Source organism: Bremia lactucae, linkage group LG10, assembly GCF_004359215.1.
Source record: "Bremia lactucae strain SF5 linkage group LG10, whole genome shotgun sequence".
NCBI classification, from domain to species: Eukaryota; Oomycota; class Peronosporomycetes; order Peronosporales; family Peronosporaceae; genus Bremia; species Bremia lactucae.
This window is the reverse complement of record NC_090619.1, coordinates 6126717-6143459: the sequence shown is the minus strand read 5'-3', so window position 1 is coordinate 6143459 and position 16743 is coordinate 6126717. Positions and strand designations below refer to the sequence as shown.

Below are 16743 nucleotides of genomic sequence, written 5' to 3'. Positions count from 1 at the left end.
AATCTGATACGGTGCGGTAAAACGTCAATACCCAGTAGGTGCGTTGCGCCCTCCCGGGAAAGATCTAGGCTCTGTTGAACCTCTAGGAGGTGAGCGTAAACAGAAGCTAGGCTCAATTCGCTCGGTGCGTGATGGCATGGGGCGAGAGTACAAACCTGGCTTGCTAGTCGCTCAAGCGACTGTGAAGGTCTTTGATTAGCCGTGGTCATTTTAATTGACTCAGAAGCGTCTTGCAATTATGCTCGACGCCTCTGCTTTAAAGGAAGCCAACAATACGTTGAGGCACTTAAAGAGCATAAAAGTGATACAATCACTGTTCGCTTAGCGACTAGGACTCGTGTCACTGTTCCTAAAGTTGCATTGAACTTAGGTATGAAGTTTCTGTGCTTTGACAGTATGGAACGCTGTCTCGTCCTTGATTTGGATTCGAGTTATGTACTCATCCTTGGCATGGCCTGGCTTGAACGCCACGAGTCATGGATCGATTGGAAGTCTAAGACCTTAGGCGCCACGCACAATGTTCTTAGCAGCGAAGTTTTGGAGAATCATGTACCAACCTTTGCTAGGCGACACAAGCGCTATTGGCGCGGATCATTGACTGAGTCTGTCAGTATTTTAGACATTGGAATGTCTGAGTTAAAAAACTCCAATGTTGAAAATATTTATTTTTGAGCCCGACTTAGAAAGGGGAAGTGGAACGGCACGTCCTCCGTCGAGTGACACTCGTCGTAATAACGATTTACTGTATGCTTAAAGCATTGTTGGCCTAAGGCGAGTCATCAAGGTTCCAATGTCCCTGAATACGTGGAGTGGCCCGTCTAAGACCACCGAGTGTGGTCGGCCGAGGTGACACCATACTGAGTGTCAATAGTGACACTATTGGCGGTTTGCCAGGGCATTTCGAGTCAAGCCCTTCTAATGCACTTGAAGCGACACGCAAACGGTCGCTGGACAATGATATTGAGTTCCTAACTCCGCGTTGGATGTCGAATTAGACACCATTTCTGGTATAGAACCAATACAGGTTGAAAAAATTGGGGGCGAGAATGTTCCGGCCTTTAAAAGGCGTATTGTCTCTACTCCAAGACAGGGGGAACGCGAAGCGTTTATACCCTCACAAAGCGATACGAGCGAGCAATTTTATACGCTTGTAAATGGTGTAACCGGTAGCATCTAGGGAGAAGTTAGCCTTGCGGCAATTTATTTGTTACATGCTCTTGTAAAGCTAGAAGAAATGTCTATCGATGAATGCAGCCGAGCCTTAAAAGCTGGCGACGTATCTGAGATGGTGGTTATTCGACCTATAATTGAGTTAAACTCATCGTCACTTCTGGACGAAGCTGTCCTGGATGACACAAAAGCTGCACTAAGTGCGCGGACTGGGTCATCGATCCTCAAAAATCCTGCGGATCCATTTTATTCCTTGATTAAAGAATTCCAAGATGTGGTATGTACCAATCCACCAACTGTTTTACCTCCAGATAGAGGTTTCCGTCATGGAATTGACTTGGTTCCGGGAATCAAACACTGTGTCACACGACAGTGGCCTTTACCAAGGGAACAGTGTGACGTCATTGACGATTTTTCTGCGCTAAGCACGATGTGGGAATGGTACGAGAGAGCAAATCTCCCCATTCAACACCGACATTTTGTGTCAAAAAGCCAAATGGTAAATGGCGCATTGTACATGCTTATAATAAACTTGATGCTGCCACTATACCAGCACGAACGCACATTGCTAGAAAGGATGTTCTTTAGAACAATATGGTGGGATACACAATGTACAGTGCACTTGACTAGGTCGATGGTTACTATTAACTGCTCCTGCGAGCTAGCGATATCCCGCTTACAGCGGTTAACACCCCAAGTGGTATGCTATGGGAGTGGTTGATTATGCCACATGGGCTCCCAAACGCCCCGGCAACATTTAACCGTCTGGTTACGCAACTGTTCCGCCCTCATCGAGGTTATGCACATACATATTTTGATGATATTTTTGTCCATTGTCGAGCGGAGCAGGGTCAGTCAGATATGTAAAACCATTCAGACCATTTGCGAGCAGTGCTCAAGTGTATGCGCACAAATAAATTGTATGTCAATGCATCTAAATGCATTTTTGGCGTCGAAGAAATTTCCTTCTTGGGGTGCTTCATTGGGAAGCGAGGCTTTAGAGCGGATCCCGCTAAGGTAAAAGCCATAGTAAATTGGCCGATTCCTAAAAAACAGAAGGATATGCGTAAGTGGTTGGGTCTCGCGAATTATTTACACAAATATTGCGATAATTACGCTGATATGGCTAGGTCATTATCCTATCGCCTTAAAAAGGATACAGAATGGTGCTGGACTAGCATATAACATAATCCTTTTCAAACAGTTTAGGATAGTCTTATCCATTCCCCGATTTTGGTACTCCCGAATTTAAATTGGCCTTTCAGTGTCGTCTGTGACGCATCGGAGATTGCCATTGGCAGTGCTCTGTCACAAACAGATGCTGATGGGCGTGAATATGATATTGCGTTCGAGTCTAGACAGCTTAAAGCTGCGGAAAAGAACTACCCTGTTCATGACAAAGAGTTACTTGCTATGAAGTATGCTCTCGTCAAATTCAGAGTTCATCTGCTCGGCTCGAAGCCGTTTGTGATATATACCGATCACGCATGATTACGCACTGCGACGACTAAGTCGCCCCATATCTAATACAGAATGGCCCGATGGCTATCTTTTTTCTTCGAATACAAATTCGAGGTGAAATATAAGCCTGGCAAGCAGAATGCTTTGGCCGATGCGTTATCACGCAGGCCGGATTTTGAGCTCTCTCATTTTACGACTATAATGTTGCCTACTACTGAATTAATCCATTCGGCTTACACCAAGAATGAATAGAGTGTAGCTCTGCTAGGAGCTCTTAAGAGCACTGACACGTGTTCTAAATTGTCGGCACGTTTGCGTGCAAGGTTACATCGATTTCTATCGATAACGACCTGTTGCTTTATTGCACCTACGCTGCAGATCCTCCGCGCGTCGTTGTTCCTCATAATGAGGATTTGAAGTAACGAAGCCTTTCTGATGCACACGATACCGTCCTTGGTTGCCATCTCGGTAGAAAAAAAGACCTCAGGCTCTGTAAGTCAGATTTATTGGTGGCCCAAACGTTATAAATCGGTCAGCACATACGTTCGCACATGCGAAACATGCCAACGCGTTAAATTCTCGGCTCATGCTGCTGCGCCACTGGCAAGTCTGCCCGCCCGTGCCCATAGGGGTAGGGAGTCCATTAGTATGGATTTTGTTTTCAGTCTACCGCAAGATTTGGCCGGTTACTGAGGTATAGTGTCTTTGCTGACCGATTGAGCAAAATGGCTCACTTAGCGGCTGTGCCAGATACCATTGATGGTGAAGGCTCAGCAAGGCGGTTCATTGATCGCGTGTTTCGATGACACGTTTGCCAGTGGCAACTGTCTTTGATCGGGAACCCCGTTTCACAGATAATTTTTGAAATCGATTTTATGAGTGCTTGGTCAAATCGAATGTGCAAATCGCGTCATTAACGACATTTTACTCAGTGTGTGTGCTCAGACACCAAAGCGATAAAGCTCGATGCTCTTAGTGGTGGAATTTGCCTTGAATAACGCTGTCCATGCTCTACAGGCTATAATCCGTTTTATGTCAACGGTCTCACTCACCCATGCGTTCTGTTAACGATTCCACTGCGTGGATCAGGGCTTGAAGGGGGAGAATTAGCCGATAGGCTTGCTGATATCAGCCCTGTTACCATTGGAAACAGTTTCTCGTGACGCGGTTTAAATCTAAAGACATGCACGGGACACGATGCTGATAGCCAAGCCAAAAAAAAGAACTAGCAGATGCCAAAGGGAGAAGCTGTAATAACTCTTATGTGGTCGGAGACCGAGTTTTACTAAACGTTGAAAAACTACCTACGAACTCGGTTTTCGCGGTCTTCAAGACCATATTGTGCCCGCGCATATTATTAGACCTTTTTCGGTCGTGGCCAAGAAGGGTCTAGCTTACACGCTAAACCTTCCTAGCAAGCTGTGTACACACCCAGTGTTCTACGTAGGCTTGCTTATGCCATATCGAAAAACCCGTCCCACGTAAATTTAAAGGTGCTTGCGCCGAGACAGGCGGTCGTGCCGCAGATTGCTCCATTCTCACCAAGATGTCCAGCTGGCCCTCTAAACGAGGTTACTGACGCTCCGCAGCGAAAGACGACTGAGACCGCCTCCAAAAAGCTCTCAACCCGAGGAAGGACCTCACGCAGAAGTCGCACCTCGTGCTTCAGAGCATCAAATGCCTCCACCTAGATTTTGCCCCCCTCCCGCGCTGCTTGATGCGCAGGGGGACATACGGTTTCACGTGGAGAAACTTTTAAAGCGACGTCGTCGTAAGGGCCACTACCAGTATCTGGTGAAATGGCTAGGGTACCCCTCTTCTGAATACTCTTGGGAGTTCGAATTAGCTCTTTAGCTAGATTGCCCGCACGCCGTTGACGTTTTTGAGCGCCCAGCTCAGGGTCTATTCGCGTCAAACGACGCTTCCCACCACTAGAAGTGGGATTAGGTGGATGTATAGCCTCAGTGCGGCGTAATGAATGGCTGCACATTCAACCGAAGCACTTAAATATCGGCTAGACCTTTCTTCGTTTTGTGGTATAAATGCCGAACGTAATTGACCTTTGGTCTTAAGCTTGGCGAAATCGAAGCGAAGCTTTTGTTCGAAAAGAACATCAGCCGCATCGAAAGCTTATCTGATATTCCAAACATTGCGGAGGCGGCGGACCCGATGGACCCAATTCTGAAATGAGACTTCATTTTCACTTCTTGTTTCGTTTGGAATTAAAACGATTAGAATTTTTTTCATTGAGGTCACCGAAGCCCCAGGGGCTTGATCACGTAAGCGCGTCAGATACTGACTTCGCGTCATTACCTTTGGCGTAAGGTATCGCTCATGAAGAGCGTCGCGAGCAGCGATTTCTTTCGGCGTCCTCGCCGTGGGACCGGAGGTCTAGATGGCCACGCTGTGAATCGTGATCTCTTTGAGACGCCCTTCCGCACTAAGTGGGGTGAATGTGTATTCACAATGAGCTTTAGCTTTTGCTATCTGGGCAGCTGGATGACCTTTATGAGGATAATCCGCTCTTGCTCTTCATCGAGCGGATTCGTAATAATGTTGGACCCAGGGTCCTGTGGCCTGCTCATCGCAGTTAAGACATCAGTTGCACACGTTAAGGGAACAAATTCGGGGCCCGCCGCGTTCATCCGAGGAGAAGGCATTCAAGAGAAACACTCTTGTTCTTCATCCACTGATGGAGTGTGGCTTTCAAAGCCCACCATTCCCTCATCGTCGAGGACGGTGCTAAGAATCTGTGACTCACGCTTCATTTTTATGGGGCTAAGAAAAGAAAATCAAACGAAATGGTTAGCTGTTTAGGTTCGAACCTCAAAGAGGAAATAAAGGGAATGTTGTAACTCGGTGTCAACAGTCTGATGAGGGAGAATACACATTGGTTGGAGAACCGTTGCTGTGGTACATTTACCTTATAGGTAAAATACCTGTTTATCCTATTCTAAAACAGTTAATTACTTAGATCCCATTTATTTTGGGTAACGAATGTGGTAGCCGCCAGATATAAATCTTGCTGCCAAAATCTATGCTTAAATTAGCTAGGGTACGGCTTATATTGAATAATTAAATACAGTGCAGTTTCTTCCCTTTTGAATTTAAAGCGATAAGTGCCCTCCTAAGGCTTGCGCATTGATCTGTAAGAGATAGAAGCCTTTCTAAGGTATATCCTCTTGGGTACTAGTTGACACTTGGTTCTACAAACCCCTGATCCCTTGAATTAGGTTTCATTAAGCTTTTGTTGCTTATACGACTCCCTGAGTTGTTAAACCCATTAGTTTTATAGAACTAAGAGACTCTCTGAGTCTATAAGTCTTCCTCTGACTTTTGGAGTGAGGTAGCTCCTGTGTCAGGGTCACACAGCAACTCACAGAGGAAGTTATAAATTGTGATATTATAAATTGAGGTCTTTTAGTAGTCTAACTACAATTATAAAATAAGCTACTAAATGCTACTAATGTAGTACTACTGAATATATATACTTAGTACGTGTGGTGCCGACACGTGTCATTCGTACCTAGCTGAGTCATAACGGTAACCCAGCTATATTTCCTGATGTACTGACACACATCCCAACTATATGACATAGTAAAAATATCCTTAGTGTGTCAGTTCACCAGTCCCATGTGCCCTACACTTCCTCTGAACGTCGTGTACGTAAAGTAGTCGAGGTACCCCACCTTCACTTTAATCAGTGTAGATTGACTAGTACTGCTGTAAGTACTAATAAAAGTTGCCCCGTTACAATTGACGCATTACAGTTGTAGCTCCCTTGTCTATCTTACGCGATGCGATCCTTTCGCTTTCCCTCTCCGATGCAGCTGTTCTATGAAAATGTTGCCTTGATTACATTTTCCGTTAGAAACAACTCATCTAATAACCCTCTCTTATTATGAGACACCGTCAAAAAATGACACAAATATCTGATATGTTTTCTATTTAACCGGTCCAAATTAATTAGTTGAACAGTTGCAACAGCCAGCACAATTTATTTTTTAGCTAATCGCTAAAAAGAAAACTGAAAAGTGGAAACATATGAGCCTAAGGTTAAGCTGGGATTGCCTTGAGGTAGCGCAGGGCAAAGCCAAAAAGCGTCAGAATCTTCACGAGCTCACCTCCCACGTACAAGACGTGATAGATGCGGTTGGGTCGATCGTTAACTTGAATCGCGTGTCTAATCTCCCCGAATCGCATCTTTTGATTGAAAGACAAACCGCTGTCGCCCATATCTTTAAGAGCTTCGTACAAAGTGAATTCGGCAGCAAGCTGCAATTTTGGGTATAGCCATGCTGCCTGGATAGTCAATAGAAGCGTGACAACGACAAGGTGCCAAACAGCATCACCACTCGTAGATACGAAAGAAAAGTGCAAAATCCATAATCCCGCGCACACTCCTATTTCTATCGAGTTGAGTGCCGCGAACATGGTACGACCTAGGTCAAATGCAAGATGGCGGGGCAAGAATGGAGCGCGAAATTTGACCCACGACTCCGTAAATGAAATAGCAAGAACAAACCCCAACCACACGAGAGAGAGAATTGATGCAGCTGCATTCTTAGAAATCCATTGAAGCTTTGCAGATGCGGCTAAAGTGACGCCTATTGTGGCATACACCCCGCTAAGTAATCCGCGCGTTTTGACGTCCATTTCTGAGCACGAACAGATTTAATAGTGCAGCGTATTTTATCCAATGAAAATTAGAAACTCTACCTCCGAAATCGTTTCGTGAACTGTCACCTGATTGGTGCAATTTAAACTTGGATATGTCCACTCGTTCCGAATTTTTGCACATCTGGATATTTTCCTTAAATTCGAAAATTAAGACAAACAACTGTACTTACGAAACTCGCTCCCTCTCGTCACTAAGTAAAAGACTTCCAAGACCTGAGTCGACGTGTCTTTTGCTGCCTGAAGAATGAAAGGCATGCGATGGCTGTTGCTCTTGGCTGTGGCCCTCGCCAGCGTACAGGACGCAAATGCGGACGAAAGCGCACTGCTAGCGCTGGAGGAGACTCTTTTGGCTTCCATCCAGCTGCCGACTGCCCGACGACACTTGAGCGTCGACCTCTTCCATGAACATGCAGCGCGATACCTTGTGGCTTCCGCTGATACGACGACGGAGATAACTGCGCTTTTCAATTTGTACAAGAAGCTGTACACTACTCAAGTAGTGTCGTGGGGATCGACGGTAGCCTCGCAGACTACGTACTTTGAGGAGAATGTGTTCCCCCGTATCCAGGACAAGGCGAACGAGCTTTTGTTGATCGCGACGTCCTCGAGCGTGCCCACGAATATTGGCGACCAATTAGGCGTCGGCGTGCCTAATCAGAATTTGGACGGTACGATGTCGACGGTTAACGTCGACTCTACCACGTCTGGAAGCCCCTCGTCGAACAGTGAAACGACTGCTGGTGGCACGTCTGGCACTGACGAAACCTCCTCAAGCGGGAAATCAACACGCGAGGACGGTACTTCAAACGGTCTCTCTACCCCCGGTGAAATTTCGGGCGGAGCAAATGTGGGCATAACGTCTACTGGCACTTCTGGCGGTGTGGCTGGCGGGCCTTCCTCTAGTGAACCCACTTTTAGTGGAACTCCCACTGCTGGCAATGTAGGAACTTCCTCTGGCGGAGTTTCCATTAGTGGAACGTCTTTAAGCGGAGCTTTCACTAGTGGAAATCCTTCCAGTGGAACTGCTCCAAGTGGAACTTCCTTTAGTGGAAACCCTTCTAGTGAAACTTCTCCAAGCGGAACTTCCTTTAGTGGAAACCCTTCTAGTGGAAATTCTCCAAGCGGAACTTCCTCTAGTGGAAACCCTTTTAGTGGAACTTCTCCAAGCGGAACTTTCTCTAGTGGAAACCCTTCTAGTGGAACTTCTCCAAGCGGAACACCCTCTAGTGGAAACCCTTCTAGTGGAACTTCTCCAAGCGGAACACCCTCTAGTGGAAACCCTACTAGTGGAACCTCCTCTAGTGGAACAATTTCTAGCGGAATCTCCTCTAGTGGAAATCCCTCTAGCGGAACAGCCTCTGGCGGCACTTCTTCCGGCGGGTCTCCTTCAACTGCAACTTCTTCGAGCGGAACGCCTACAAGCGGAATTTTCTCGGGCAGGACACCTCTTTCCGGCGGAAGTTCTTTGACCTCAGGTGGAAACAGTAATGTGACCCCTCTTTTGTCAAGGACAACAACTGTAGATGTATCGTTCAACGCGGCGGTAACGTCTCCCATGCTTAATACTGCCTCGGGATCTTTCTGGACGGCGACATATAATGTAATGCTATCATCGAACGTCGCATCGCTTCGACCGCAGTCCCGTAATGTTGAAACGGTGGTGCAATCCTCCTCAGCTGCTAACGCGGCGAACGTCGCGTTGGCGTCGGCAGCGGCTAGGTACCAAGCACCGACTCTCATTTATGGCTATACTCAACCGTCTCGTCGGCTCCAGTCGGGCGCTTTGGACACATCGGACATTGATTTGCTATTCTGCGATGTTGCGGGTAATGCCATCTGGAAGTGGAGTGCGCAAGACGTTCCGGACGCCTCGGTCTCGAACGTCTCGAATGCCTTGGCGAACATTGACGTGGATGTAGACGGCGTATGCTTGGCTTCTTCGACGCTCGGAGTTTCTGCTTATCAGAGTGGTTGTTCGCTTCAGAATCATCCTGAAGGCTGTGACAATGTCTATTACAAGGGCTGTGGGGGCATCACCGTGTCACCAACTAGCGACCGCATTGTTATTGCTCGTACGGGAGGTCGGACACTCGGAGTGCTCAACTATAATACTGTCGGGACTGCGTGCCAAGGGCAGGTCGTGGATGCGATTTCCACTTACCGTGGCAAGAAGTTCAACAGCCCCACGTTTGCCGAGTACGCCAATAACGGCATTTTATACTTTACCGACAGTCCCTTTGGACTCGCTACGAGTGAAGCTGATTTTGATGGTGATACGCTGGACAAGTCTCCGCTACGGGAGATTCCGTACAACGGCGTCTATATGCTGCGAAATGGCACGGGTCAGTCGGTCGAGCTCGTGGATTGTGAGATGAGGCGTCCAAACAAAATTGCGTTTTCGCCATCTAACGACATCATGTACATTACGAACTCGCAGAAGGGTGACTCGTATATTAAGAGCTACGTCTTGGCAGACGACGGCACGGTCACGAACTCGAGCATTTTTTTCAACTTTACCGCGCATCCCGAGCTTGAGACGAGTGAAGGGTCCGCCAGGGGCATCAAGGTGGACATCAACGGCTTTGTCTACGTCGTGTGCTATAAAGGCGTGTATGTTTTCTCGCCAGAGGCTGAATTAGCTGGCGCTATTATGAGTTCCGAGATACTTGACTCGGTGACCTTGGGTCTTGGCCGTCTCTTTATCACGGGCAGTTTTGGCATTGTGGCCCATACCAGTGGAGTTGCCTCGCAAACTATTCCTCAGGCCCAAGTTACGTGCAGTGCCTAGTTGTCTGGCCTCTCTCTTATCGTTGCGAGATCTCAAGTATGCACGATGATTTTATTCGTTTACCTGTTTTCATTTTACAACAACAGGTCAATGGTATGATCCTTTCGTTCAAATTTGAAATTGTATTTTTTTACTCATTGCGTATCGTCGCCAGTAGCAGCTATGCTACTTTTAGTACTACATTTCTTGCCATCTTTCTCTGCTGTCCTTGAGCTATTCGTCGGTAATAAAGTCGACGACGCAACGGTTGTCGTGAATTTAAGAATCACGTTGTTGCTCGTAATCAGGTCATTGTCAGCGCGTCTCCGACCGTCTTCGCCTTCAGCAAAGGCAAAGTTTGAGCCCAAGAATTGCGATATTCGGAATGCCAATTCCATGATCGTCGAATTTCGCTTTACGATTATTGCGTCAGCAAAGACTCCTTTATTTGCAATACCAGGTGTTGTGTCGGTGGCAAAAGTCTTTAACGATTTCACTGGATACGCAACGACCACGTCAGCGAGCTCCACTGCAGCATTAATAGCAGCACGAACTCCAGAACTGCCAAATCGAAACAGCACCATGTCTGAAATGCGTTCAAGTCGATTGCGTATCTTTGTTGGAATTGGCTTTAATGAAGTCGCGTCAGCTTTTGCCTGGTCGTTATTGTCGTCTTCGAGCGTGGAGTAAAACATCGAGCCAGGGTCGTATCGTATATAACGCTGTTTGTTCGCCGCTTTTAGAAAGCACTCGGCAGCTGCACTGGCAACAAAACATCGGTCGTTTCCGTACTTTTCGACAAGGTTTTCAATGTTCTGGTCCGTGTTATCGCCCTGATCGGCCTTATTAAGCACAAGAATTGTCGGAAAACGAACCTCCATAAAAGCCGATACTAATAAATGGACTTCTGCTTCCCCCCACGTTGTTAAATCTATTCGCTCTTTTACATTCAATCGATCCAGCACCTTGCTCACTAGCGACGGCGTGGCTCCGTAGCCTGACAATTGACCGACAAAAGTACTCTGCATACTGCTCTTAGTGGCGTTTTGCCTTCTCGCAATGGACGCCCAGCGCTTCCACAAGTTGTTAAAGACCCACTGGTGAATTTCCGTGTGTAACCAATCCGCGTCGTGGATCGGATCGTACCCGACGGTCTCCTCACCCTTTTCGTTCGTGTGGCCCGACACGTCGATGATATGCAAAAGCACCTGGGCGTGGCGCAAGTCGTCTAGGAACTTGTTTCCAAGTCCTGCACCTTCCGACGCACCGGGAATGAGGCCAGCTACATCTAATAGCTTCACAGGGATGTACCGTGTACCTTTCTCGCACTTGCCATAACGTGGAGCGCATACCGAGGTCTTGTTCTTGTCTAGACAAGGACAGGGTGTCATGTAGTATGTGATACCTTCATTGGGCTCAATTGTTGTGAATGGAAAATTGCCAATTTTAGCTTTTCCGTCCGTAACGGCATTAAAAAATGTTGATTTGCCAGCGCTGGGCTTACCCACACACCCGAGCACTAGCTCCATCAAGTTGCTGGCGTAAAGGCTTCAAATTATAATTACCGTGGAAATGTAAATGTAAAACAATTATTCAAATTGCTTTAATCATTCATAGAATTTTGAGTTATCGCTTGTGTATATATGATATAATCTGAAATCAATAAAACTAGGGAATTCCTAAACGCACCCAATTTCTAAACGCACCAGCCAATCATGTCACAGATTTTCAAATAAATTTGCGAAAAGATCAAACAATTCGAGCACGCGCTACAACTTTACACCGTGTACCTAGCGTTATCCAAGATACGAGGTATTTGGAGTAATCCGCTCGCCATACATCTAAGTGCATATTTACAGAGATGACATTTATAATTGGTTAAAATAGGTTTTATATTTAATACGAATAAATTTAAATCAGTCTGAAAACTACTTCCTAGTTCACAACTGCGCACGTGGAGACGGATTACGCTCCCGTGACGTCACTTAAACTAAGGCTTATAGTTCGTTGGATGAGGTCGCTTAGGCGCCCACCCACTACCTCACTGCATGTGAGAGAAGACAGTCAAACCGCTTCGTCGCTGGTGCTAGGGTTTGTGCTTATGTAGAGCGTGGTCGCAATAGTTGTGTCTGCCTACACTTGGTACCAATTGAAATCCTTCGCACGACCCGTATCTCTGAGTGTGTACGTGAGGATGTGCCTCAATATCGATTGAGCTCGTTTCACCGACCTCTTCGAACATCATCGGGAGGTTGCAGAGCACTTAGCGCAGGGACTTGGTGAACAAGCCCTGGCCAGGCTCGAGGACAATCCTCTTGAGCAACATGTTGCTCAGTTGGAGCAGTTTGAGGCATTCGTGCTTGGACAGCGGAGAGCCGCGTCCGAGGCAAGAGCCATGCTGCGGCGGAGTCAGTCACCTAGATTCAGGATGTCGGAGCGAGGCTCTCAACAGGACTGTTGAGATGCCCTCTGCCCGGCCGCATCAGCCGAGGCCCATTCGGATGGACACGCCCAAGTTCGATGGAACTGAAGCGCACACGATTTGTCCACCGGCTGTTAGCCGTGGAGCAATACGGTGTCGCACAGCTCATCGAGGACGACAGTCGGATGGTATGTCGCGCCTGCGCAATAAGGCCTCAGAGTGGGCTTACTCGGCGCTTATGGCGGACAGAAAGACGTTCCCTTCATGGGCGATCTTCAAGAAAAAGATTCACGGCATATGTAAGCTGCCGAACGACGAAGTGTTGCTTCAGGCGCGCTTCTATGGAGCGCGACCGGCGAAGCGATCATAAAAAGAGTATGTGCAAGAGATGCGCTCGCTATCGGCATCCATTACCGGAGGTCCGATTTTTTTTTCCGGAGCACATTAAGGTGCCCGCGTTTATGAACGAACTACGGCATGCTCAATCGCGACAGGCCCTTTTCAGAAAGGTGCCGTCGACAATGAAAGAGGCATTTCAAATTGCCTTAGTTGATGAGTAATCCTACACAATGCCTCGGCGACAGCTTAGTATAAGCCGTCGGCCGAAAGGTCAGATGCCACTCCCATGGAGTTGGGCAATGCAGACGTCGTCTGCTACAAATGCGGCAAGCGCGGCCATATGATGGCTCGCTGCTATGCCAGGGTCCCTGTGGGGAAAAGATGTCCAGCAAGAGGACTGCCTTCCCAAAGGGCGATGGCAAGAACCAGCGTGCGAGATGCATGAGTTCTGCTTCGACCACTAAGGGGTTGGGGAATGCAGGAGCGCAGTAGGGGCGGGATTTCCTACTGACGCGGACTCTGAAGCAACCCCTTAGTTCAGAGTTGTCAAACAAATGGGTTGCATTGTGCATAGTCCCTGAGGTCTCAAAATTTGGACCTTAACCCTGCTGGTCTATAGCGCTCAAGTACGAGCCTTTTACCAGGCGATGACCCTCCTACTGGATTCAGGTGCATCACAAAATTTTGTAAAACTCGCGCTAAGAAAGAGACCGGAGATGTTTGAGTCGCTTTGCCAAGATGGCAAGCGAGAAAAGGCAACCATACGTTTAGCGAACGGCGCGTTCGTTAGTCTGAGGGAGTTCAGGTAAAACTAGCTTTAAGCTTTAGTGACTTCTCTTGTAAAGAGGCGTTCACAGTGCTAGGTATGGAGAGTCAGTATGACCTCATCCTAGGCATGCCATGGTTGGCAAAACACCAAGCATGGAAAGACTGGCGTACACGCACAGTTGCGAACTCTATGCAGGACACCGGAAAGGATGTGCGTCTGCGAGAGGCGTATGCAACTGATGTCGTGTCGAACACAGTCGCGGGTGCGTTGACGGGATGTCAAACGTCCTTAATTCCTACCCAGCTCGTGGAGATTGGGGTAGTGAAATGGGCAATGACAAGTAGTCATGTGTCCCATAGTCCTTCACAGAGGCGAGAACCTGTGGTAGTAGACGGCGAGCTGATAGGAGTCAAGCGTCGCATAAACCGGCACAGTGCCTAGAGCCTGGTGCGGTTAGAAGGCAGACAAAGGTCCTGGTGAATCAAAGAACGAGTACCCGACAGATTAGGATGACCAAAGGCACGTCTAAACGAGTGACCTTTGGATCAGTCCCTAATAAAGCGGACGGGCCTTCAAACGAGGTGTCCGAGGCCGTCAAAGACGAAATTGCGGAAGCATCCTCAGTTGAGGTGCTCTGGCAAGTGCTTAAATCTGCCGAGAAGATAGTAAATCTGCCATAGATGTCGTGGGATTTTTTTCCTTGCCGAATTGAAGGAAACAAAGATCCACAAAATAGTCACACCAGTTCCAAAAGGGAACTTGGTGGACTGTTGCTCGTCGTCCACAATGGACGAGAGCGTCCTAGAAACGGACAAAAAACGTTCGCTGCTCAAGGCTGGGATGCTTTGAGAGACAGTCCGTTCGTTGATGCGCTGTGGAAAATCGCGATGTGTTCCCAGAAGAAGTGCCGAGCCGCCTACCAGCAGATAGGGGCATCGGGCACGAGATAGAAGGCAATGGCCGTTGCCGAAAGAATAAGTCGATTATAACGATGAGTTCTTCGACAAGCAAGCCAAGGCGGAACATGTGCGTAAGAGCAAATCGCCTCATTGCAGCCCGACCTTTTGTGTGCGTAAAGCCACTGGTGGATGGCGAGTGGCTCATGCTTACAATAAGCTGAACACGGCGACCATACCGGCTCAAACGCCAATTCCGTGGAAAGATGTTTGGTTGAACTCCATGGAAAAATCAACTATCTTTTTCGCGTTGGATTTGAAAGATGGCTACTATCAGGTACTCATGAGAGAGTCCGATTTAGCCAAAAGAGCTGTTAGCACCCCAAGCGGTATGCTTTGGGGTGGCTTGTGATGCCCCAAGGCTTGAAATACGCATCAGCGAGTTTAACCGAGTGGTGGCTCAAGTGATGCGTCAGCACCGTGCCTACGCACCCCATTACTTTGACGATGTATTCGTGCATAGTATGGCCGAGGACGGGCTGAGCGCATTAGAGTCGCACAAGCGTCATTTAGACGCTGTGTTACAGACTTTGAAGGACGCCCAATTGTACGTCAACTCGCAAAAGTGCGTCATAGGGTTCCCTGGGATACCTGTGCTGGGTTGCATCGTAGGTACACATGGTGTACGAGCAGACCCAGACAAGGTAAAACCAGCAAAGGAATGGCCAATTCCACGGCATGTGAAGGATTTGCGCCAATTCCTAGGGCTCGCTAATTACTTGCATAAATATAGCAAAAATTATGCTAAGCAACTATAACATTATTTGACCTCCTTAAAAATCACGCATAATGATTTTGGTTAAGAAAACAAGATGATGCGTTCACCTCAGTGAAGCAATCTCTTGTAGAGGCACCGGTCTTGGCATTGCCGGACGCGGATTAGCCCTTAAGCGTCGTCTGCGATGCAAGTAATTTTGACATCGGCACCGCGCCCATGCAGAAGGATGACGACGGCATTGACCGCGTCATCTCTTATCAGTCCCGGCTTTTAAAAGTCGCGGAACTGAATTACCCCGTGCATGACAAAGAGCTGCCTGTCTTGTCAAGTTTCGTGTCCACCTACTGGGCACCGAACCATGTGAGGTTTATACGGTTCACGCATCCTGCGGACCGCAATAAACTCCCCGCACCTCTCGCCTAGAATGGCGAGATGGCTTACATTCTTCTCTGAATTTAATCTCAAAGTTGAATAAAAGTCAGGTAAGTCGAATGTCGTGGCTGACGCTTTATCGCGCGGACCAGACTTCGCGATATGATACCAGGAAAGTATGTCTAGTGCTAAAGCAGAATCTGAGCCGTAAACGTTGGCAGCCATTGAGGCCCACCACGTAACGAGATCGTTGGTCTCTGAATATACAAGAGAGCTATAGTCAGGACGAACATTGTCGCCTAGTTGGATAATTTCGTTAGACAAAAGGTAACCCTTCCATCGCACCTGAAAGCTAAGCTCAATCGCTTTAGCTACAGCGATGACTTCTTATGGCATCATGTGTCACCTTGTGATCCCTTGAGAAGCTATGTGCTTCGTGACACAGATTTCAAGCTGATGGTCCTTCACGAGCTCCATGATGCGCCATCTAGTGGGCATCTGGGCCGTAAAACGACACTCTTACAAGTGTCAGAGGAATTTTGGTGGCCACACCTATATAAATGGTGGCCAGCTATATATGCTCTTGCGAACAGTGTCAGCGCATTAAGCCTGCATTGTCCAACACCGCGCCACTGAAGCCGCTACTGATTCCAACCAACTGTTGAAAGTCAGTAAGTCTGGATTTCATGTTTGGCATGCCGCCCGATAATAAGGGTCGGACGGGGCTCGTCGTCTTTGTAGACAGACTGAGCAAAATGGTGCACTTAGCACCATGTAAAACATCGATTACAGGCAAAGAGGCATAGCTCTCTTGTTCCTGGATCATGTTTACCGACTACACGGGATGCCCGAGTCCATAGTATCGGACCGGGAATCACGTTTTACGTCTGTTTTTTGGCGACACGTGTTCGAGTTTCTAGGTAGCAACCTCCACATGTCGACCGCAGATCATCTTCAGACCGATGGCCAAACAGAACGTGCTAATCGGGTCGTGGCGGATGCCTTACGCACTATAGCAACTCCCAAAGAATGGACCAAGCAATCGCCCTTTGTGAACTTCACCATAAATAACAGTGTCCACGCCAGTAC

General features: G+C 47.7%; 3 protein-coding genes across 3 annotated transcripts; 1 reads left to right on the top strand and 2 right to left on the bottom strand.

Moving 5' to 3' along the window:
* Positions 1–6687: 6687 nt before the first annotated feature.
* CCR75_002574 (uncharacterized protein) lies at positions 6688–7287 on the bottom strand (the record flags this gene model as incomplete). The annotated part of the gene is made up of 1 exon (XM_067960671.1): positions 6688–7287. One exon carries the CDS (start codon positions 7285–7287, stop codon positions 6688–6690), a length of 600 nt encoding a protein of 199 aa, XP_067819095.1.
* Positions 7288–7555: 268 nt separating this feature from the next.
* On the top strand, positions 7556–10099 carry CCR75_002575 (uncharacterized protein; the record flags this gene model as incomplete). The annotated part of the gene is made up of 1 exon (XM_067960672.1): positions 7556–10099. One exon carries the CDS (start codon positions 7556–7558, stop codon positions 10097–10099), a length of 2544 nt encoding a protein of 847 aa, XP_067819094.1.
* A 134-nt stretch (positions 10100–10233) lies between these two features.
* Positions 10234–11607, bottom strand: CCR75_002576 (uncharacterized protein; the record flags this gene model as incomplete). Its single annotated transcript, XM_067960673.1, has 1 exon — positions 10234–11607. One exon carries the CDS (start codon positions 11605–11607, stop codon positions 10234–10236), a length of 1374 nt encoding a protein of 457 aa, XP_067819097.1.
* Between the last annotated feature and the right edge of the window lie 5136 nt (positions 11608–16743).